Genomic DNA, 22,473 nt, shown 5'->3' with positions numbered 1-22,473 from the left:
CACTTTCATTTTTTAGCGTTTTGCCAGTACTGGGCACTCAGGATTTCACTGGAGGTACCTTTTCCTTGATTGACTGAACGAAATCAGATACTGCATTTCCTTCACCTCTTTATAGCTTATAGTTCAAGTATTGCTCTTGAAAAGAAAAAAAAACGCCAAGCTAAAATGTCAGCTGCAAAGTCATCTTCTCTGAAAAGAGAACAAAACATTAACATTTCGAGCCTGTGGAGTGAAGACAAGCTTCTACTCTTCTTAGATAACAAGGGCTTGCCGTGAAACAAGCATGATGCAGTGCCTCTAGCTGTCAGGAGATGGACCTAAAACCTAACGCCAACACTGGCATTTGAGCTGGATACATACCGACAGCCAGTGGCAAAATACCACTGTTGCAAAGCCGATCGAGGGAAAATCCAGCCCACTTTTAAAAGCATAATCTGAATCGAAATGACGTTCGCACAGTGCTTACATTTTGCGGAAGAATTTCCAGGAGAGCTGAAAGGCAGGCTTTCTTTCGAAACCTTCCTTATTGTTTCTGTGCCCCGACAGGGGCAGCTCCCCCACCACTGAACAAAGACCAGCATTGATGCTGGTAAGAGAGAGTAAGCCAGGGCAGGACTGACTTAGCATTCACACCTTTATTAGCATCGCCGTGCACAGACCTGACTCACAAAAGCCGTGGTGGGTGAGCCAAGAGGATGCTAGATAAAGAGACCCTACCATTCTGTTTCAGTCTCCCTGGAAGAATCTGACCATGTGAACAGAGAGATTCCGCTAACAGCCGGACACAGTCCCATCCCATTGTCTGTTGAAGCTTGTTATTAATGAGCAGCAAAAATGGCACTTTCACACCTATATAATTACATTTCATTCTTTATCTTACATGCTTAGTTTTCTTAATTTCTGTAATGAACGTCTAAACCTAAATCACAAACTGGTCAAAGCTTCTCTTAGGAGTTTATATCTCCACATTGACAGGAATCAAAGCTTGCCAGGTACTGTACATCTTCATTATTACCTCTGCACCATTAAAAACACTAGGCGGATACAATACTGCTATCAGTGACAAGACACTACATAAACAAGAAGTGCGTGGAGATTTCCAATCACGTCAAACGTAGTACAAATATTGTATATAACATTAAGTTAGAAACCAAGCTTTTGAAACCATATTCAACAACAATGTACATTCTTTCACAGAAAGACACTGTAGTCTGATACACAGGGAAGAGGTTTGCTAGCACAACGGTAGCACTGTTCCAAAACTAAAATGCAGAAAATTAAGAGTGAATTATATTTAATTGTCGGAAGAGGCTAGGGAAAATGTGTTTTATGGCTTAGGAAGTGTGATGACCGTTCAGTAATGAAAAAAAGCAAACCGTCTTCTCGGTTGACTTGTTAACAAGAGGGAGCTGTTCTGGTATTTGATTGGAAAGCAGCCTGAGCGGTGATGCAGTAAAGCTCGAGAGTCTTCGGCTGCCCCAGCTTTCAGTTCAAGTCAAAAGCATTCTCCCCTCCCCAAGCAGAGGACGTAACCTCCTTCTCTTTCCTTCTCAATTGTCTCCAAAACAAAGGAACAAACCCAAAGCTTTATGAAATATTAAACTTTAAAATATTTCTGTTTTTAAAAATAATATATAAAATGATGTACCATACACATACAAAGTGGATATTCAAGCTTGGTCAACACGAGCATGGTTACTGACTAGGGAATGTCCATCTAGCCTGTTTAACTCTCTGTTTATCTTTCACTCTGATGACTTCAAATAATGAGTTCAATTAGGAGATTAAGGGCTCGGGTGGAAAGAAGACCAGAGACATTCAACTTGTAACTGTACTTGTAACTAAGACTTGGGGTAAGGCCAAAAGATCAGCACCAATGACTTTTCTGGCATGGTTTGACCAAACACACAGGTCAGGGCAGACGTTGCAGCACATTAAATAAAAGACTGATTAAACCTTGATCAACAGCAAATTGTCAACCTTAAAATGCTTCAGCTCTCTTAAGAAAAATAAGCGCTTTTGCCCTTTTTTAAAAAAAAACACATTAGACGTTTGCCTCAGAATCGTACTTGCAGTCGAGAACAGCCCCGAAATACTCCTATTGACCCAACCATGGCCACCTATTCAACCATGATGCAGGTTTGAGTGAGGGTCTAAGGGTTTCTTCCTGGAAACAATTGCCAAGCCTTTGGGTTTAGAGACATCAAACAGCTTTGCTCACACCAAGTCAAGCAAACATCTGGCTCATTTACAACCGGCCCATGGTCCCCTCATCTGTGTGCGGCAAACTAAGAGTCACCTGCAAATTTAATTATGCTTCTTGAGTGGTGATGGCTTTTACAATAATCTGTATTCAGGACAAAGAGGAGAGACAGCACACATCCTTGGGGAGAGCCAGTAGAAGAAAACAGCTTGTTAGACAAAGCATTACTGACTCTTACCCTCTGACTTGTGTCTGTAATAAGGAAATCAGTAAACCAGCTGGCAAGATTCAGATCAATGTCAAAGTTAGACAATAGTATAGTTGCCAGTAAATGCAGTTGAATACAATTAAATGCTGAAGAAAACAAACTCCACAAATAGCAAGCCAGCATGAGTTTAATTTTCCTCAAGATGCTGGAGGACAAAGTTAAGAAGGCATATTGCAGCACCTTCCACATCCCTACCTGCCCTATAAGAAAACTGAAGTGGGTCAAACTGATCCTTTTCACAATCTATACAAACGTTTTCTTAACCAGCGAGGTCAGGAAATTTGACTTTGGCCACTGGGACGACAACTGATTCTTTCCAGAACCTAGGAACCTTTTGCTGCTTTAATGACAATTGGAAAAGAAAGGGAAAACAAATGTCACAGTTGTCTAACACACATTTGCACTACTCTACCCCCAACCTGGATTTTTCTCCCCTTAACACAACCTAATGATTTATAAGCCTTAACATCATGCAGGTCAAACGTTAAACCAAACATAAAATTGATTCAAAATTCATCAGCAAAGTCAGGATCTGTTTGTCCACTTGTGCTAATGCTCCTGCCCCCTTTCTTATGCAGTCTCACCCTTGACTTGATACTCTAGCATGGAGAGTGTGAATTACCTTTACTCATCTCACACTCAACGTTACGCTTATACCTTAGTTTAGCCAACTTAATTTGTTCCTGCAGGCAGAAATTTAAAACTGACCTCCAAAATGTGCCGGGGCTGTTGTCCATACAGGATCGGAGTTCTCCTGGCTCTGAGGTCCTTCAGCAGATCCTTAAACCCGATGTAACACGCACGTTGGTCACACAGATTCTCTGGACCAGAACCTTTCCAGAATTCAAGAATTCTCTTGTGTCAACAAAGAGCAATGATGCCAATGAATCTAAATACTGACAGCAGGTGTGGCACCCCTAAGTGCATCCAGGGTTTCAAAAGAGGTTGTTTAAAGATTCCAATAACCTGTTGCAAACATAAAGAGGTCATGCAGGACATCTGACTCAAGACAGAAGGCCTTTTTTATTGCATCTGCTACATGTGGGAGTCTGAAAACATTTCGTTGTGTAACAAAGCAAAACCTTACAACTTAAAAAAAGCAGTTTGCATAACTTCTGTGTAGCACTGTCTTACTAAATCTCTTCCCTTCAAACAATCTAAGCAATGCAAACAAGTCTTGTACAATAGGTTTAGTCTCTGAACTAGATTCATGAACCAACTGTAATGGTTACGTTAATATTGTCAGAAAGTTGTAATCAGTTTCCTGACAACTACCTTTAAAAACAAAAACTGAATCAGACTCAGAACAGTTTTTCTCCTTCATGGAACAATTTATTTGGCATTTGGATGAAATGTAACAGCTACTTCAGAAAAAAAAAACAACTTTATTCTTAAGTGCTGCTTCAAAAAGTAATAAAAAAAATCTAAAATAAACTCACAGGGAGAGAATCCAAAGTATCAAATTGTATTGTCTACAAAGAACTTCATTTAATATCAAAATCTGGTTTCTTTATATACCAACTAATTATTTTTTTCACAAATTAACTACTTACAATTTTTTTTTGTAAGTCAACTGTTGTGGGGAGAAAAACAATAATCCAGTAATTAATTTAATCATTCATTAAAGCTCATTAGAAAGTGGGACTGTACAAAGAAAGCTAGTTACGGTAGTCACGTGATGAGAGGTCAGTCAGTTACGCCGAAGTGGACGCGATTACATAACGTCTTGATGAAAGGAAGGGAGATGTCCCGCGAAGTCAGTGTCTGCAGGCCTACTGAAATTGAACATGCATTACCAACTTAGGTCCTCAAATAGGTTAGAGCTGCACTTGGATCACACACAGATAAAAAAAAAAAAAAAGACTTTTCACAACAATACTGTATGACAAAAAAAATATTAATAAGAACATGGAGATTAACACACTAAAGTAGATTGTCTATGCTGCAAAATAAAAATGTAGGCTCAACTACAAGGACTGGATGCTTCATTGACAATGTAAGAATTACAATTCAAACTTCCTTGCATTTTGAAGAAAACGTCAAAGAGTTACTATATCCCCTTGTCTCAAAATAAGAACCCGCTTTGTGGAATGAAGGAACTACTGATATTGCAGTTTTTTTTTAATGGCTGATCTACAGCATTCAGTTCACAATAGCATGTTATCCTATATATCCCACAAGGACTGGGTAGAGAAGGTTGACTTTCATCATCCCAGCAAATGTATATGCCTTTATTTAAAATCTTTGAACTCCATGGCTGAATCAAGCTTGAATTATCTGCATGTTTATTCAAAAGAGTCTGCTGACTTAAGCCATTAGGTTAAGCTTCTTATTGACTTGACACTCAGGAGGCTGAACTCATTCATGTGGAATTTACAAGCCACGCAGACTGGGCCCATCATCTGAGATTACCTTTATACTCCAAACTTTTGTACAAAGAAAACAGGAGAAAAAAAAACACTGCAATGGTAGAACTATTCTTCAACCAACCAAAATATAATCCCACCAGTCCACAAAAAAAGAAAAATGTACAATAACTCTGAAATGTTACAAAATATAAAAGTTATGATGTGTTTGGTACTTCAATAAAGTTTAGAATGTTCTATATATATATTTTTAATCAACCAGAAATGCACAGAACCCGCTTCACAAAACAGTGATGTGCAAAACATTGAATTTCTAATGTCTGCCGTGAAAAAAAACAGACCTCAGGAATTGATTTCAGGAAGTCTGAACATCAACTTTTCACAAAGCCACCTTCTTGACAAAAACACCCGAAACCTACGAACCACATCTCCTATTGAAAAGACCCATAGGAACTATATTTCCCAAAACATACTGTGCATTAAAAAGGATTGTACAAAACTAATAATGGACTTTCAAAATTAATTTAGAAAAAGTGAGTACTGTACATTTCTAATTGAAAAAGTTGAAAATTTTATTTGGGGTATAATGTATAAGTAAATCTGGAACTGTATTACAATGTACAGTACTTCTGACATCTCAATGCATAGGTTCTCAAGACTTACAAACATGAATTTATAGTCTACCTCACTATAAAATAACCTAAAAATTGCCAATAGTGCTCAATTCTCAAAATAAGACATCTGGACATTGCATTTTCTTATGCGACTCATTTAGAGTTTTGCTAGTGTTTTAATTTATTAAAAACATTTAATCAAAAATACAGAGAATATTTCATTTAACCATTCCTCTTTTTTGCAGGACACGTCTCTTGCCCATCAAACAGTCGCACGACTGCCTGCACGATGCCAAATGACTGCAAAGGGCTATGCAGGATTTTCATGAATAGATGTCACAATTTTCATGTATTCTTCCCGTTTGATACAGTATATTTGGAAGACAGAAATTCTAAAAATTTGCACATCAGTGTCATTTACCCCTCCTGTTTGCAAGGAGTGGAGTCCGGAGACCCATATTTACAATGAGAAAACTATATTCTCATTTTGTAACAAACTTTACACCTTTCAGACATTTCGAAAGAAGAGTTTTAACTTTCTAGAACCTCCATTCTAACGTAGCAGACGGTACACATCACGTATGCAAAATCACCCGTGCTCCGCTGTGCAGTCCTTCAGTTCCAATTTCCATTGATCCAAAGAATCTTTATTTAAAAAAAAAAGCTGCCTGACTTTTTTCCCCAATTTGATCACGAACCCCTTTCGTAGCATCCTCCATGGAAACGGCAGGATAGCGCAATCTGAATTTAAAAGATAACATAAAAGTGATACTAACCTGTGGCATAATAGCAAGAGCATGGAAATGAAACTAGAAGCCTCTGTAGACAACTGCCTAGAGTAACAACTCGTATCCGTACAGCAGTGTGCAAACAGCTCCCCTAAACATTTTGTTTGACGGTAAAAGAATGACCTTGCTCCCCGTCTTAGACAACAGTGCTTAGTGAAGAGTTGCTGGTGCAGTACGCAACTGCAGTCTCTGTTGTGATGGTTTCATCATTAGGCGAGTCTGGGGGTACCAGCAGTGTGCTGCTGTCAATGGAATCGTCATGTTCTTCTGAAGACTGCTCTAACGCAGAGACCTCCTCTGTCACTTCCTGCTGGAGACTGCCGGCTTCTAAAGGCGGGTGGCTGGTTTCATTGGCTGGGGAATTATTTTGTCCTTCAAAAGGGGGAAGGGGGGGGGGAGGGGGGAAGAAAACAAAACCTTTTTTAGCTACATTTTCAAAATTATTTAATCCTTTCCATAGCAAGAGGCCTTTCATTTAAACAAGACACCTCTGATATTTGCAAAAATAAGCACCTGCACCTTAATGGTTATCCCATTTTTAAGAATCACGGCCAATCAGGAAAAAGGAAACAGCACTCTGGCCGGGAGGCATCGCAACAAGCCCTAGACAGAATCTTATTCGAAACCGTGTGACGTTTTATTAAATGCTTGACTGTTAAGTCTGCGGTTCGAAGCGTACCCAGATCAACGTAGAGGATAGTGTCTGGATTGATGGATGCTTCGTAGGGGGGCGGGGGGTCATCGGGGTGCTGTATGTCGGGGTATTTGAAGGCGGCGTACGGGGGTGGGGGCTCATGGAAATGAAAGGCCCCTCCCTCGCCATCGTCTGACAGGTGCAGCGGAGTCAGGCCTGTCCCGAAGGCATCGGGGCCGTAGTCGAAGCCAGGAACCCTGCGGCCCAGGTTGAAGTGGTGCACTGCGGATACCAGGGAAAGGTCTTTCTTGAAGGTTAAACAATCAAAATAATGGCAATTAAAATTGGCATTAGTGGGTGCATATTACACAATGAAAGTCAAATGGACATCGCAAGACAGTGGGGAAAAAAGGTAAAACTTCCAATTTACATCACAAAATAGACCATATTTCCAGTTATGCGCCGCGCCTTAGTGCCATCATTGGCTGCAGTTCAGAACAAGGCAACAAATCTCCCAGTGACGTGAAGCTGCTCTTTTACCTTGTGAACAAGCAGGCAAGTGAACACATCTCTTTTATTCCAATAGAAATAGTGTTCTCGACTTCGAGGCAGTTTTGCCAACAAATACAACTGACCTGTTAGCTCTGCATGCAGATCACACTGGAAGATTTCTGCAGTGAAATGTCTGCTGCACCACCTGTACTTGTTTGCTGGTACAGAACATTATTCGTTACAGTGACTAGAGAGCAGGAAGGGCCGCTTCACATCACAATTAGTGCAAACTCTCGACAAGATGATTTTGGACTTAATTCCTGAATTTCGTGAAATTTTGCTATACTGTCAATTGATTTGTGACTGAGATTTAAAATTGGGACAACAGTTCCCCTTCAAGGTGAAACTCAGAAGTGATTATGTTAATCACAAATGCTATCCAAGCAGAAAGCCACCGATTTTTTCAGATTACAGTGGGAAACCACGTCAGCTGCAAAGGACCGAGTGAATGTTAACTCCATGCCGTAAAGAGGAAAGTTTCAGCTTCCTTTTTCTACACTGGGTGGACTTAACCTTCACCAGTTACCAGTTTCACAGACGGGTTTCTTACGTTTGCACTCTGCAGCAGGAAGTGGTACAGTGCTCGAAACAATGGGTAAAAAAGACGACGTGTGGGATTCACTGAAACCCGTCACGCTGCCGTGGCTCGGCGGGAGGGTGCTTACAGTTTCCTCCGATAAGCGTCTCGATGCGCTCCCTGCGCCTCTGCCGAAGCCGGTGCACCATGAAGAGCAGCAGAGAGAGGATGAGGAAGGAGGAGATGCAGCTCACAATCAGTCGCATCCCGCTGGCCATGGAGTCGAACAGGCTGTTCCCATCTGTAGGGTGCAGGTAAACAGAAAGGGTTGATGCCCCACTTCCCCTCTGTGACCATGCTGCGCTGCTAGAGCCAAACGTGCCACCTCTACACTAACATTTTCCCTTCTAGAAAGGATTGAACATTTTCTATTAACCAAAATGGATTTCCAATTAAAAATAACACATTACAATGAACAAATAAGACTGTTGCTCCCTTAGACACTCAAATTAAATGTAGGAGAAAGCCACTGTTAGAGGCCATTAAGAACTCAAGTTTCCTTTACTCTGAAGTGTTAAAAACAGTGTCACGTGCTGTCCACTGTGTGAATTTTACAGTCTGGATAACCCTATGCACAAGTCTTGGACTTGAGAATCCCTGTAGGTACGCAATGGAAAACTGCCGTCCCACCAAGCACAGGACGTGCGATTTTGCAACTGTTGGATGTTTTGAAGTTATGATTTAATTCGGGTGCTCCCATTTAAGATGTCAGAACTGGGTGCACAGCACCACCTACTGGAGCAAATAGCTCCCAACCCTGTGAAGAATCAATTTCTGCAAACCGAGGAGAGGGAGAACCAGCGAGAACACAACCAGCGAGTTACAGCAGTCTCCTCTGTGGTTCCAGTAGGGGCCGTGAACATCCCCTGCAGACGTGGATGCGAAGCTCACCTGGGTCAAGGCAGGTGAACTTGCAGCACTCCTTGGGGTCCTTCCTGAAGTGAGTGCAGCCCTGCGGCCTCTCACAGAGCGCCGCCACGCACATCTCCGGCTCGCCGTCGTGACACGTGCAGCTCAGGCAGGGGTCATCGCCCTTGGGAGTGAAGTAGTAGCCTTCATTTACCACGTTGTCCTTGATGTCTACACACGTCTGTCCTAGAACACAAACCGGGGCAGAGGGGTGTGTATCACGGCGGCGGCAGCAGCAGCAACGATCTTCGGCGATCCATCGGGAAGACGGGAAACAAACCGGGATTGTCGGCAGTCGTACGGCACTCTTCATTTTAAAAGACCCCAAAGTGTGTCAAATATAGGAGGGTCATCCTCCACTGAAGAGCAGTGCCCACCTGGGCAGCCCCACAACAGAATACGGTCAAGAAATCAGGAGCTACTTCCACTGAATTAAGAGGGAAATACAGGTAGGCCAGTTCGTGGAAGCTCCAAGTGTAATTTAGCCAAGGTCAACACCCCTAGTCTTACAAATTTTGTTGGGGATATTCAATGACCAGGTTTAGACCAAGCGGTCAGGAACTCAATGTCCCTTGTCACCACAATGGGGGCATCAGATATGAAACTGAGGTCCAGATAAAAAAGAAAATGCCACCAACTTAAGAGGAAGAGATCCACCACCAACAATTACAGCAGCAACCTGGTTTTTATTGGAAATCTACAACCCAAGTTCTGATCAAGCCCAGTACCAGGCTAAGCTTGCTTAGCTTCTGAGATCTGATAAGAACAGGCAATGAGACGGTAACACCACCATCAGAAAAAACACTGAATTTCATATACACACAATTAGATCATGGAACTGAGCAAAGAAAAGGTCAGAAGCAGTAAAGGTGGTAAACACCTAAATGACTGGATAAAACAACATGCATGCATGCAAATTCAGAAAAGCAACTGCAGTAACAGCGACTAGATCTGAAAACAATCCTAAGAATTAAACTAATACCTTTCAACCTACTTCTTTTACAGAGAAAAGGAAATTTCTTGTAGCAGTTTTCGGCACGCCAGCTGTGTAGGCCTCGTTCATTCATCGTCTTGATTTGGAAACGCTGCAGCTGAGCGCAAAACACATTCTCCTGATTCGGCATCGCCTCCCCAGAGTTAGTCAGTCCTTCAGGGGGTAAAAACACCTGCATGGAGCCTGCGTGACACAACAGAAATGGAAAGATACTATAGTGCCTTTTGGAGTAATCTGGAAAAAAAAAAAATCTCAGAAATGAATGATTCACCATTACGTTCTAGTCTTTTACGGTATCACACTAATAAGTCTTACCGTGAAGTGTTACTGACCTTTATAAGCCACTTCCCAGTGGCCTTCAAGAGAATGATTGCGATTAGTGATAACATACTGGTAACCAACCCAGAACCTGCGGGAAAAAAACTATGGATTAAAAAAGGCCTCGTTTTGTTTAGAATTTCTAGGTGACTTAAAAAAAAGGTAATATTATCACTCTGTTAGAACAAGAGCTTTCTCTTGAAGACACCTAAGGATTTCTCCTCCCATTACATCAATCCAGCAAAATGTATTTGACAGACAGTCTGCTAGTTCAGACGTTCGGGAATCGTCTCCCAAACTAGAAACAGGCCACGTCACGAGAGCCCTCCCCTGCTGTGCTCTTACTTGCACTGGTCCTTGTGCTCACACACTTTCTCGTCGAAATCCACCTCTATCCTCAGAATGAACTGCAGCTCCTCGTTGGTGCCGAAGGTGGCCAAGGACCCGTTGACCCTCTGGCAGGTCTCCACCGCCTGCCAGTAGTTCTCGCTGTTCAGGTAAACCTTGTAGCAGCTGGCCGTTTTCTCATAGTGATGCCAGCCGTTGGGGCACTTCTCTGGAGAAAACAGGAAGTAAATGACATTTAAATTCTGATCAGGCACATAAAGTACTGACCAGATTTCTCTATGTAAGCAGTCTGAGTGTTGACAAGTTTGAATCCGCAGTTCTAAGACTGTTATCTTGCTGCTTATCAATACAACAGGTTTGATGGATCTTTTTAGAATCTATACACTGGCTTTGCTCAATGTCACTATGAAACCATCTGTGTATTCACCTTTCTCCACTTTCTCTAGAAATCTTTAACATTATTCCCTGGCTTGGAAGCAGCATGCTTCATTTATTACAGTGTTTGAGAATTTGAATTGAAGAGACAGACAAAAGACACAGACCGTATCTCTGATTCAGCGATCAAAAACCCTGAAACAGTTCCAACAGGCATGGGTGTTTCAGAGCATTTGCATTGCACAGAGCTCCCTCTAGTGGTCTGCTTGGCGAAAGAAAGGACCGTTTCCCAGACAATACAGGCTGAAAAAGGGTAAAAAAAGATCAGCACATCTTACTGTTGAAGCGCACAGGTTGAGCCACACTGATGATGCCTTCTTCGTTGTCGTACCCATTGCTGTAGGAGAACCTCTCATCCTTTTTCACAGCTGTGCAGATATCAGAAAAAATCAAAATTGTCAGATAAACCTGTTTAGATATTAAAGCTGAGAGCTGAATTTCATGTACTGTGCAGATTCTATTTTTACATAGAGCCTGCTTCCTAGAAATCAGCGGGCAGAATATCATTAGTACTCAGCTATAACACTGTAGTTGTCCTAGAGCTACCTTAGGAAAACAAAGGTTATGTATTGATTAATGCCATTAGTATGAAAGCAGAAAGATTTGTCAGGTAAGTTCTAGAAAAGTCACTCAAATTAATCCTTAACAAGAGATATTCTTTTTTGTAGCAGGATCAGTATTACAAAACCCTACACAAGTCAACCAGAATTTCAATTTGCTTTTGTTATCTATTAAAAACAGACAAGCTACCTTGTCTTTACCCTTTTGCTGTAATTACAGACTTGTTTGGCTATGACAGATGCTAGGGTATTTCATGTGAAAAAATTCACGTGGCTGTTTAACCCTTTTTTGCACCAAATTTACATTTCTAAGCGGCAGGAATCTGTAAGAGGCGGTACTGTATATGCTGTCTCGTGGCTGGTATTTCTACGTACTGCTAGCACATAAAGCGTTATACAAAGTCCGTGCAGGAAAACACACCTAAGTGTGGTATGTTTTAATCAGAGAGGTCAGAGCACCAATTACAAGCACAGACAAGAACTTTTACGATTACATCAAGATGAGGGGGGGATTCGAATGACGAACAGAGAAAAAGAATGAAATAGTGCATGTCTGCCTCCGAGCCTACACTTTTTATAGGAACACAGCTGAATCCTAGTGCATCAGTTGGGCGTTTACACAGACTGACTCAATTCCCTGTCAAGTGTCTAAACCACGTCTGTACACGTCAAATCAGATGTGCTTAGAAATCTGTCTACATCAAGCCTGGCCTTATTGCGACACAGCAGAATCAATTTCAGGATAAATCAAGGCAGAATAAATTGAACATGTTGAAAAGTGAAAATAAAACCAGAGATCTTCTACTATTTAAAGTAGCGTGATGATTAAAATGAATGTTTGTTTTTTTTTTATGAAGACGATTTTCTCTTTAACTACATGTTTAGGCCGATTTAAGTGCAGCTACCACAAATAACACAGAACGGAAAAGGAGTTTGCCCAAAGGGCTTCATAGGACAGGTTACTAAATTGTTGCTGTAGTAAACATCTGATTTGCTCCAATAGAGAACTGTTGTGCTGTTGCTGTGCCTACTTAAATTCAAAGCCCCAACGACAAGATCTAAAAACCTCATCCATCATTTCTGGAATTCAAGGCTGGCTCACAAGTGCTGTTGCCAAAAATACACAAACGAAGCACAGAGAGAACTGATCAGACGGGTTTCAAGGAGAAATGGCACTAGAGGAAGAGTTATTACAACCAAGAAAAAAAAATACAAGACTTTAGTTACAAAAAATAAAACTGCTTTTTGAAAATATTGCTATTGGCTTTTACAAGCAAACAGACCAGCACAATGAACAACCCTATAGATATATTCACAAAACCAAAAGAGCTCACACCCTGCCATTTATAACTTGTGTTTGATAACCCTTGAAATATTAAAACAGATTTTATGATTAAAAATGTTACGCCAAGGTACCAGACATCTCTTTGCCTTTGTGCCTTTTTTGCCTTTGTGCAAAACTAGCTTCTCTTTTACTAAATTTACAGTTTTAAGAACAGTTCTTTTCAGAGCATGTCGGTACAACAGGAGTTGATATTAAGGTATTTTGAATATAAAGGAAATATTGCATTTTATTAAATCAAATATAAAGAGTAAAACCGTGGCTACATTATTCATTAGACATAGACTGGTGTAGATAACCGATAGTCCTGAAAGCGACATGTTGATCACGGCTCTGCATTACAGAGCTCTGATATGACCACCCTCCCTCTAGATAAAACTACCAGATTTAAATTACTTGAATCTCAGAAATGAACATTATGGGCCAGGAGATGCGACCATGACATGCTGGGAAAACGAACATTCACACGTCTCCGAGAGATATGCGGAAATGGTATTCAGACGAAACTCTCCTGTCCAGCATGCCTATCCCATAATCTATAAAAACATGGCAGAAATCTATAAGAACAAACTGCAGAAATCAGCAAGTTGTGACAGAAGCCTTTAAATTACCATGCTTTTTTTTTTGTTGAACCACAACGTTCATGAAGAAGCTACACAATAACCATTTTGTAAGAGAACAAACAAACAATTTACAGGATTACATATTAAAGACCAAACAGTACACTAGCACAATAAACCCAGCCCACAGGTTAAAGTTAAAATATGAATTTCTATTTCGAAAACCTAACTTTTGCATCTATAATCTGGATTTTTTCGCTCTGGAAACAGTATCAAATAATACTAGTCCATTCCTTGGCTTCAGATTATCACACAAAATATGGATTTACAGCATTGGCTCAACTGGTAAACTGAGATGTGGAAAGCACATGTTTTGTAAACCTTTTCAATAATTCCTGCTGTGCACCTGGGGATCATTCCATCTCTTTTAGGATTTAAGAAACAGCAACAATGGGATTTTCCAAAAGCAAGATTGGCTAAACTTTCCTTGCAAGATCTACAATTGCGACATGAAATGGTAAGCCTGATCTCCGCAAGTCGCCCAAGTTCAACAGAACGAAAACAAACAGCAATAAATAAAAAATAAAAAAAAAGATTTCTGAACTTCAAACATCGGCCTTTTTTATCACTGAAAACACTTCATAGAAATGTTGCCATCAACCACATATTGGAACGGAAATTGTGCCAAGTTTAAAAAATCTGGTTCCCAGATTATTACCCTTTCTCGATCACTTTCACATCACCATACCTGTCAAATTATTATTTTTTTTTTTCAAGTCTGCTTTATTGAGATAATGGACAACTGTTGCTGTAATGTGTAAATGTGCCCTACAACGCATCAGCTAACTCACTCAGTTCTCGAGGTATAACAATTCGGACGCAGTCAGGGCTTTAGCAATAGTGTTTGGAAAGGCTGGTGCGGCCCCCGACGGTGACTTACTGGGGCAGTCCATCTCATCGCTCTTGTCCTCGCAGGCTGTCCATCCGTCACACTGCCAGGCCAGGGGGATACACTGCATCTTCCCGCTGCGACAGGCGAACTGGCCAGGGCTGCACCGCAGCTCTGAAACACACACACACACACCGGCGTGACCATCGCGAGCACGCCGCCGCCACCCCAGCCGGAACGCGGCCCCGCGCCGCGCGGAGAAACCGAGCACGTCTCGGGGGCCAAACGCGGCAGGCCGACGAGCGATCGCGCGGAACGCAAAAAGAAAATGGATCTGGGGATTTTTTTTTCTGAAGGTGCAAACGTTTCGTTTGGTGCTTGTTGAGCTTGTTCCACCTGCCCGTGATGCACTAGACTGCAGACCCATGACAATACTCCCACTCAGCTCTACAAGGCCCACAGACAATCTGCCTCTCTGGGACACAGAGCAAAAGTGCCGTCGTCAGTGACGAGTACTTGCATAATGCTTTACAATTTACCCATTCTTTTATCAAATCGCCAAAATAGTTGATAGAAACAGCCATTACCTGAATGCACTTAATGACCAAGGTAAAACCCAAAAAATACAAAGAGGATCCTTTAAAATCTGCTTTATGCTGGCATCCATGTACAGTGTGCAACAATATAGACTAGCAGGCTATTAATATACTATCAAAAGTCTTTTCTAATGTTGCAAATAAACAGCAGCTCTTTAGTCCCCAATATAAAACACTGATGCATAAAACGTTTTATCATCATAAATAAGCAGTTCCATTAGGGAGCCATCAGTATCGGTCTGGCATGATATGCATTACCAATGAGCAAAACACAAATGCTTTTTACAAGGCTAATGCATGCACATTTAGAAGGATATCTAAGTGAACACTGACTTGAGAAGCACAGCTTGTTTCTAGAACAGATGCAGGTGCCCTTACAAAAAAAATGTCATTTCTGGTGTGACAAAAATTGATTTTAAATATTATTTCTAGGGAGCATACCAAAAGTATTATCAACTTAAGCTCTAATACCAAAAGTCAACACTCATAAAAAACAAAACCTAGACTGCTGGAAGCCCTATAATGAGGTATACAATCTGAGAGTGAATAATAACATTGAGCATTAACCCAAGGTTACAAATATTTTTCACAGATCAGAAGAACTCCTTTCACATACAGTCAACATGTTTCCTACAGCACTCAGCCTGAGGCAACTTCGTACTTCCCATTTAAAGCCATGAGAAACACTCCTAGTAAATGTTGAATTTATGTCACCGGCGATGTCAGTTGTTCTGGAATGTTGCTCCAAGATCAATCTACTCTCATTCAAAACAGTTTATGAACACTTATGAAACTGTACAACCATAAACAGTTGATTGATGTGTGCACCTTTCAATGCTTGAGGAAAAACAACCTGTAATAGATCATGTAACAGCCTTTCATAGGACTTGCTGCAAGCTTGATTACCCTTGAGAGAAGCAACATGGGCACTCTGCTCCGATTATCAGCCTGCACTCCCAAACCTCTCTGCTCATGGCTGTTTAGTACAATTCATTAAGATGAAATAAATGAATAAGTATGTAATGAGGAATGTGAAAATGATTAAATAAACAGCTGATACACCAAAAGCAAAAGCTTCTTACTAATGCAGCTGATTCATAAATTATGAATGATTCAAATTTACAACCAAACAGATCTGGTTAGTCAATTTCTAAAACAGACGTCCAAGAAATTAGAGACAACAAATAAACGCACTTCATTATTTCACTTTGAACAGAAAACACTATAGAAAAGGACCGTGAATAATATGTTCTTTTGCCAATGCAGGCAAACAAAAGGATCTTCTTTCAACTGATCAATTTCTCCAGCAGAAGGCTAGTACGCATTGTGTCATGTGGAGATCAGCAAAGATTCACTTCTATTACAGGGGTAACTTTCTATCATTTTCGAAATAACCAAAACAAACGTATTCCTGAAACGTTTCCTCTGACCACAGAGAAATTCAACATGTAACACTTTCCACTGAGATACGTTTAAACAAAATCAGCAGTGGTAACTATGCTAATTTTATAAGATTGATTGATTTATTATTTCCTATTAAGTTATTATTTCTCTGTGTCCTGAAACTTGCTGTGCTAGAATCAGGCATTTATACATTCAACTTGTTTTGCTGTTTTTGTTCATATTTCTTTAAAGGATGGACAGATGAATAAGGAAAAGGAATTCTACAACCAAATGTATATGAAAATATTCAAGATGCGTTTATGAATACCTATAAAGGCAATTCTGCACAAGATGCAGCCAGGAAAATTTTGCTTACCTGACAGTAATCGTGCCAGAGCCAGGCGCGGACCTGAAAAAATGCAAAATGCAACAAATGTCAAAACACCCACTACAAAACAAAAAGCACAGAACATTAAATACTACCAATTATGACTAACAGTATGGAAACTATAATACCGAAATGTATACAGGAGAAATGCTTGTCCTTACCCTATAAAAAATGCATTCATTTTAAAGAAACCCTTCCCTTATGCCATTATATTTCAAGCCTAAAATGACAGATTATGTATTCAGCTCAGTTAATGACATTTGGATTACCAAAATAAAACAGTCTAAACACTACAAAAAGCATCTGAAACCAATACGAAGCATAAAAAGATTAACCAAAAATGTAATGAAACTATTAAGGTATTTAATGACCATTATAAAATGCAAAAACTGGATGACTACTGTTAAGAGCTTTTTAGCAAAAGAAGAAAATTAGGCTTATTATTCAGGGAAAGAAATAGTTACATATTTCTACATACAAAGGTTGTCAACTGAAGTGATCACATTTTAAATGTCAAAGGATTTATTTACCCAAATGCCCTGCTAAATCCACTAAAATCACCTTTTTAACATCGGGGTTCACCACATAAAACCCAGCTGTTCACGTGCACACACAAATGGTGTGGCAAACTGCAAAGATCATCAAAAGGCATTTGGTATCTGCTAAATATGCTGGATTCGATGTATACTTTGAACTGTTGACGTGGATCTCAACTTTCACAATGGCTCTGAGGTTTAAGAAGCAGGCATCGCCATATTCTCAGAGTGAAGTGCAGAGAGGCGTGATTTCAGGTCAACAGGGCATAAGACCATTGCTACTGCTGAAGTACTGAGCACCCAATATTAATTTAATTCCACGTGTCCCCGTCACATCTTCTTGTGCAATTCTGGAGCAATCGCTTGGCTCAGGTGCTAAGCTGGCTCAAAATGCAATGCAAACAGAATAAGTGGTGTGGCACAAAACAACCCCGTCTTAAAGGAAATAAGAAAGGAGACTGAAACCTGCAGACAGCGAAGACTGTACTCAGACTAGTCACTCCCATCACACACACCTCATTAGCTTTCTTATGGACAGACCGGAACACCAAATGCCAGCACTATACACATCCACTATGCGCACCATATAAAGTTGTACAGAACGACCCTCCTGATTCAGCTGACAGTGGCCACCCATCGACCACATTAACAATTCCCTCTGGCAAGAGGAACACAAGCAAGGGACCTACAGCACTGGCTGGGCGCGGAGCATCTGCCCCCCGAAGAGCTCAATCCGGGAGCTGGGAGAGCCCGCCATGAGGTACAAGCGGCCAACGTCAGCAGAAAAACGCTGCACGTATACATGATGAATGAATATATAAATCACTGTTAAAACAGCACTCGTGGAAACAGTTTTCCATTGTCTAACGTGTGTATAGGCACAGAGAATGCATAAAACAGCTTTAACATTACATAACCCTCTGCACTGACAGCACTAGGAAATGGCAGAGCAGTATCTGAATGACTTGATCCTCTCAAGCCCACTGCAATGCTGCCTATTGAACACTTTTAATAATGATGGATAGCCTGCACATGAATGCACATAACTACAACATAAATCTTAACAGTTTCTGCTGGTTACGCGGAGAAACCAGAGATAACCAAGAAACAGTGAAAAGTAAGCATTACACTGCTTTTTAGTGTCATAACTGAAGAATGATGCTCCTTATTCCTCTTTATCCTACAGATATGACAGCTTTTTTTTTCCATAAGGTTTTCTTCCAGCACTCAAACATTTTAATAAACACACGGACAGTGGGCCTGACTATTATGCTACAAATGTGGTGGAAAAGACATCTCTCCTGTAGCACTGAATACGAGCCAAGGTAAAGAACTACACTAGGGGTCTCACACACTGCAGGGTAGACCTGCTGGGCAACTGATGAAGGTCTGTTCTGCTGTGCAGCTAAGTGGCGGAAAGGTCAAGTGTCTGAGGCAGAGGCATGATGCCTGAGGCCTGAATGTTTATCTAGGAAACAAGCCCAGCAGCGTTACTGCAAACTTGACTTCGTATACCCGAGACCTACAAAATGTACTGTAAGTGCCAACTGCTCTTGAACGACACGTCACAGAATTAACTCAACCACTTACTGCCAGAGCCAGCTCAGGACAGGGGAATCAGCTCAATTACATAAGCAACAAGTGACATAATCAATGTCAACATTTACAGAGCAGCACTGCACTGCAAGTCTTTGAAACAGCTTTAGATACTTAACAGCAAAATGAAATGGCGAGCCTAAAGATAAATATTTCCGATGCAAATCATGTCAATCCACCAAGACACCTCGGCCACTTTCCCTTGTTGGTGCCCTTACAAACTCCTCACATCCACAGGGCCATCTGCTTCATAAGGAAAAGGAAGGGTGAGAGCAGAAGGTTCGGGATACATGCTTCAAACATACCTTTGATTCAAGCAAACAGGTCTCTGGCACTGTACACCAGTAATAAGCATGGGAAAGACCACTCATGAGCTGGTCCCTTGCATTGCACATGAAGTGGGGGAAGAATCCTGACAGCTACCACTCCTTCTTCTAACAACCCCCGCCACCCCAGACCCTGGCAATGGTGGAGATTAATTTTCTCCAAACAACTACTGACAGTAATCACCAAGACCTGCTAGAGCCCGGAGCCTGTCCACAGTGGAACACCTGTCACCTCGCCAGACATTTTTAATTCCGGCACTGCAAGAGAAGCAGCTTCCTACACGCACAGGGCAGCGCTGGGGGCAAAACGCACGCCTCCAAGCTTTTAAACATCAAGAAACACATTCCGATTCTTTCTGTGCATTTAAAGTGCAGCTCCTTCAACTTGACTCTTTCTGCATGCATTGCTTTTCGACGTTCAAAAAAAAAAATACCAGGAGAGGCGTGTATTTCTCCGAGCGTGTGTTTAAGTGTAAGAATGAAAACAGCAGGTGGGACCACCGGCCAGCCTTGGTTCCTGACGCGTGTCCGAAATCCGCTGGCCGGCGGTCCCCTCCTCCACGCAGGAAGAAATCCCCTCGCCCGCAAAGCCACTTAAGAGAAACGGATAAATCCCTGGATTGCTGGTTTCGGATAAATATTTGCCTCTGTCACACGCAACAGCTCATTTAAATAAAACCCTTCGCAATCCAGACACGCAAGACGCACTAGACTGAGTTTGCATCAAGTCATGGGGCGTTAATTATGATGAAGCACATTCTCCTGCCCCCTGACACTGCTGGCTTAAGTCTGTCCAGAGATCTTCAGACAAGGCTAAACTGACGTGCTTTAAAAAGGCTTACAGGCTCCGTCTAAGTATAAAATCAGCGAATTCACATGTGAAAATCACAACTACAGCAGTTGCAGGAGACTGAAGAGACCGCTGTACACCACATATCCAGAATTACACATGTGTGAGTTTAGTTTCTACGTGAATTCTGTAAAGGTGATCAACAGTCATTTTTTTCCCACAGATGTGTGCGTTCAAAATGTCGATGAGGGCTATTAGTTTTCGGCATGGCTCGGCTTGCATGTTCACCATCCTCCTATCGTTCGTATGAACGGCTGGACTCGGAGGCACCGACGCCGAAATGATGTCCAGTCCGCGCGTAAACCTGAACTGTAAAATGCAATGGGATTTTTTTTTTTTAAGTAGACGCGTTTGTGCAATGAAAATGCCTACACATCTCGTCCAAGGGATCTGTGCACTAACTCATCTATCCTTGCAGACGCAGATACACACACAAAAAAAAAACTCTCCCCCCACCACCACACACTTTGGAGTACAAGTCCAGTTGCATCATTAGGCACCAACGCAGTCATAAAAATGGATTCGTTTCGCATTCGCGTTAAAGGGAAAGTACCCCCCTACTGCTTCCAACACCACCCCCCGGACACGGTTATCGCAAACCCCCGCTCCCCAAGGAGGGGCACAGACATAATAGCGATACATAATCTCATCCGCAGACAGACGAGGCCCGGAAAAGGCCCGCCGCTTCCCCGTCTTCAGCTCCCGTCAGTCCCCGCAGACACCGACCCCGCTTCCCGCTTCCCTCTCCCTGACCCGAGCAGGCACCAGCCGCCCTCTCCGGCTCGACGGAGACGGGATTGCTTTCAGTCCTCCTCCCTCCACCACCACCACCACCAAGCCGGTCAGCCAGCACCCCCCATCTTACCTGTTCGCGGTGGGTCTGTCAGAGTGAGGGCGAAGAGGAGAGAGAGGAGGAGGAGGGCGCAACTGCTGTTGTCAGCCTTGAACAACATTTATCCTCCATTCATCATAGACCCACACGCAGAAATGAAACACGCGCCGACGTGAATTTCTGAACCCCGAGCTTTTTTTTTTTTACTTTTTTTTCCCCTCCTAACTCCCCCCACCACCACCGCCACCACACACACACATCACCGCCCCCCCCGTGAAGGTTTCGAATCGCTTTCAAAGAAGACGTCAAGGGGCTTGAAGGCTCGCACACGCACAAAAACTCGCGTTTTGCAGCGATATCTTTTTAACACAAAACGGCAATCCTGGGTCCCTTATCCCCCCCACACTCCTCACGCACTCCAATCCGTGTTCCCGATTCGGAAAAAAATTACAAGATGGCTTCCTCGTCCCTTCACAACAATTCCAAACACGCCACTCAGCCTATCAGCTCCGAGTCGAGGGGAGGGGCATTTGTAGGGGGGTATTAGCGAGGGCTATTCTTTCTGATCCCCTCGGTACTGATAATGCAGTCCAGGGGGTCTAAATTCAGGGTGAGAAGGACGGGAGAACCGTGTGTAACATCAGCACTTGTTGGCCAGCAGTTCGGTTTCTTTAAATAGGGTTCATAATCATTACGGGTGGCGTCATTCATAACAACAAATCACCAGTTGATTTGATTCTTGAATGTTGTTGTTGTTGTTGTTGTTGTTGTTGTTAGTAGTAGTATTTATTATTATTGTGTATTTATTATTATTATTATTATTATTATTATTATTATTATTATTATTATTATTATTGAAAGTGCTTCCTCTGTCTGACAGGAGAGGTTGAATAACTGCGTGTGTGTGTGGTCACCGTGAATACAATTCAGCCATCATTTACAATATGATAGCGAAATAACGAAAATAAACAATAAAGAGAGATTCGACCGAACAAGAGACTCAGAAAGAGAAACACGATGTCTGGGCTTGATTACTCGATAGCTTGCTATTTGTGCAAGATTTGTGTGATTATAAAGAAGTTCTTGGACTTGATTTCAACAATACAGCCAGATATGACGCGACCTTCATGTAGGTTATTTCGGGTAGTGAATAAACAAACCAATAAATTAAAAAAAAAGTGGTGATTAATCTTACGGGAGTGTAACAGCGCACAGTGAAGTATTTAGAATTAGTGAAATTCAAACCTCCTTGAAATCATAGTTTATATTGTTAAAACCAAGGCTTATTCCAAAGAATTATAATCGCTTAGTGAAAGCAATACTCCAGATAGCTAAATAATTCATTGCCTGAAGCACTCATCCAATTGAGTAATGAGATTCACCTTGGCCTACAGACATTTGCGTCAGTGCAAACGTATCGCTACTTTATTTTCCCCTGACAGAATTCATTTGAACAGAATTAAAGCTTTGCTTTACAGTCTCTTAACAGGGTGCTATTCCATTCTAAGAATTGATGTCGTACTTTTCTTTTTAGTCACGGCGAGTCCGATATAAAAACGACTTGTTTAGTTATGTTAACCCTGATGAAAGCTGGACACCTTTGTCCATC

The 22,473-nt window shown here is 41.7% G+C and overlaps 1 protein-coding gene across 3 annotated transcripts; it reads right to left on the bottom strand.

The window, feature by feature from the left end:
* Nucleotides 1-3,475: 3,475 nt before the first annotated feature.
* Nucleotides 3,476-21,328, bottom strand: dgcr2 (DiGeorge syndrome critical region gene 2). Of its 3 annotated transcripts, none has more exons than XM_015366372.2 (11): nt 20,898-21,328; nt 16,713-16,745; nt 14,409-14,531; nt 11,285-11,374; nt 10,569-10,779; nt 10,238-10,314; nt 9,894-10,088; nt 8,894-9,097; nt 8,091-8,243; nt 6,919-7,155; nt 3,476-6,611 (listed from the first exon to the last, which is right to left on the bottom strand). In XM_015366372.2, the coding sequence occupies exons 1-11, from the start codon at nt 20,983-20,985 to the stop codon at nt 6,376-6,378; spliced, it is 1,647 nt and encodes a 548-aa protein (XP_015221858.1). In that variant the 5' UTR covers nt 20,986-21,328; the 3' UTR covers nt 3,476-6,375. The 3 variants fall into 3 exon arrangements, with proteins under 3 accessions (XP_015221858.1, XP_069038208.1, XP_006640416.1); XM_069182107.1 differs by having other exon boundaries at nt 3,476-6,593; XM_006640353.3 differs by having other exon boundaries at nt 9,906-10,088.
* Nucleotides 21,329-22,473: the final 1,145 nt, after the last annotated feature.

This window comes from Lepisosteus oculatus, chromosome 22 (genome assembly GCF_040954835.1).
Source record: "Lepisosteus oculatus isolate fLepOcu1 chromosome 22, fLepOcu1.hap2, whole genome shotgun sequence".
NCBI lineage: Eukaryota > Metazoa > Chordata > Actinopteri > Semionotiformes > Lepisosteidae > Lepisosteus > Lepisosteus oculatus.
Note: the sequence above shows the minus strand (reverse complement) of the source record. Positions and strands in the feature narration are given on the sequence as shown.

What these genes read in the sequence shown, in the direction of transcription:
- dgcr2 (XM_015366372.2), bottom strand. Translation starts at nt 20,985, where the DNA reads ATGTTGTTCAAGGCTGACAACAGCAGTTGCGCCCTCCTCCTCCTCTCT. An exon ending in TCAACCTGTGCGCTTCAACA is followed by an intron (nt 10,780 to 11,284) that starts GTAAGATGTGCT and finishes TGTTTTCTCCAG; the next exon opens with AGAAGTGCCCCAACGGCTGG. An exon ending in CTGGGAAGTGGCTTATAAAG is followed by an intron (nt 10,089 to 10,237) that starts GTCAGTAACACT and finishes TGTGTCACGCAG; the next exon opens with GCTCCATGCAGGTGTTTTTA.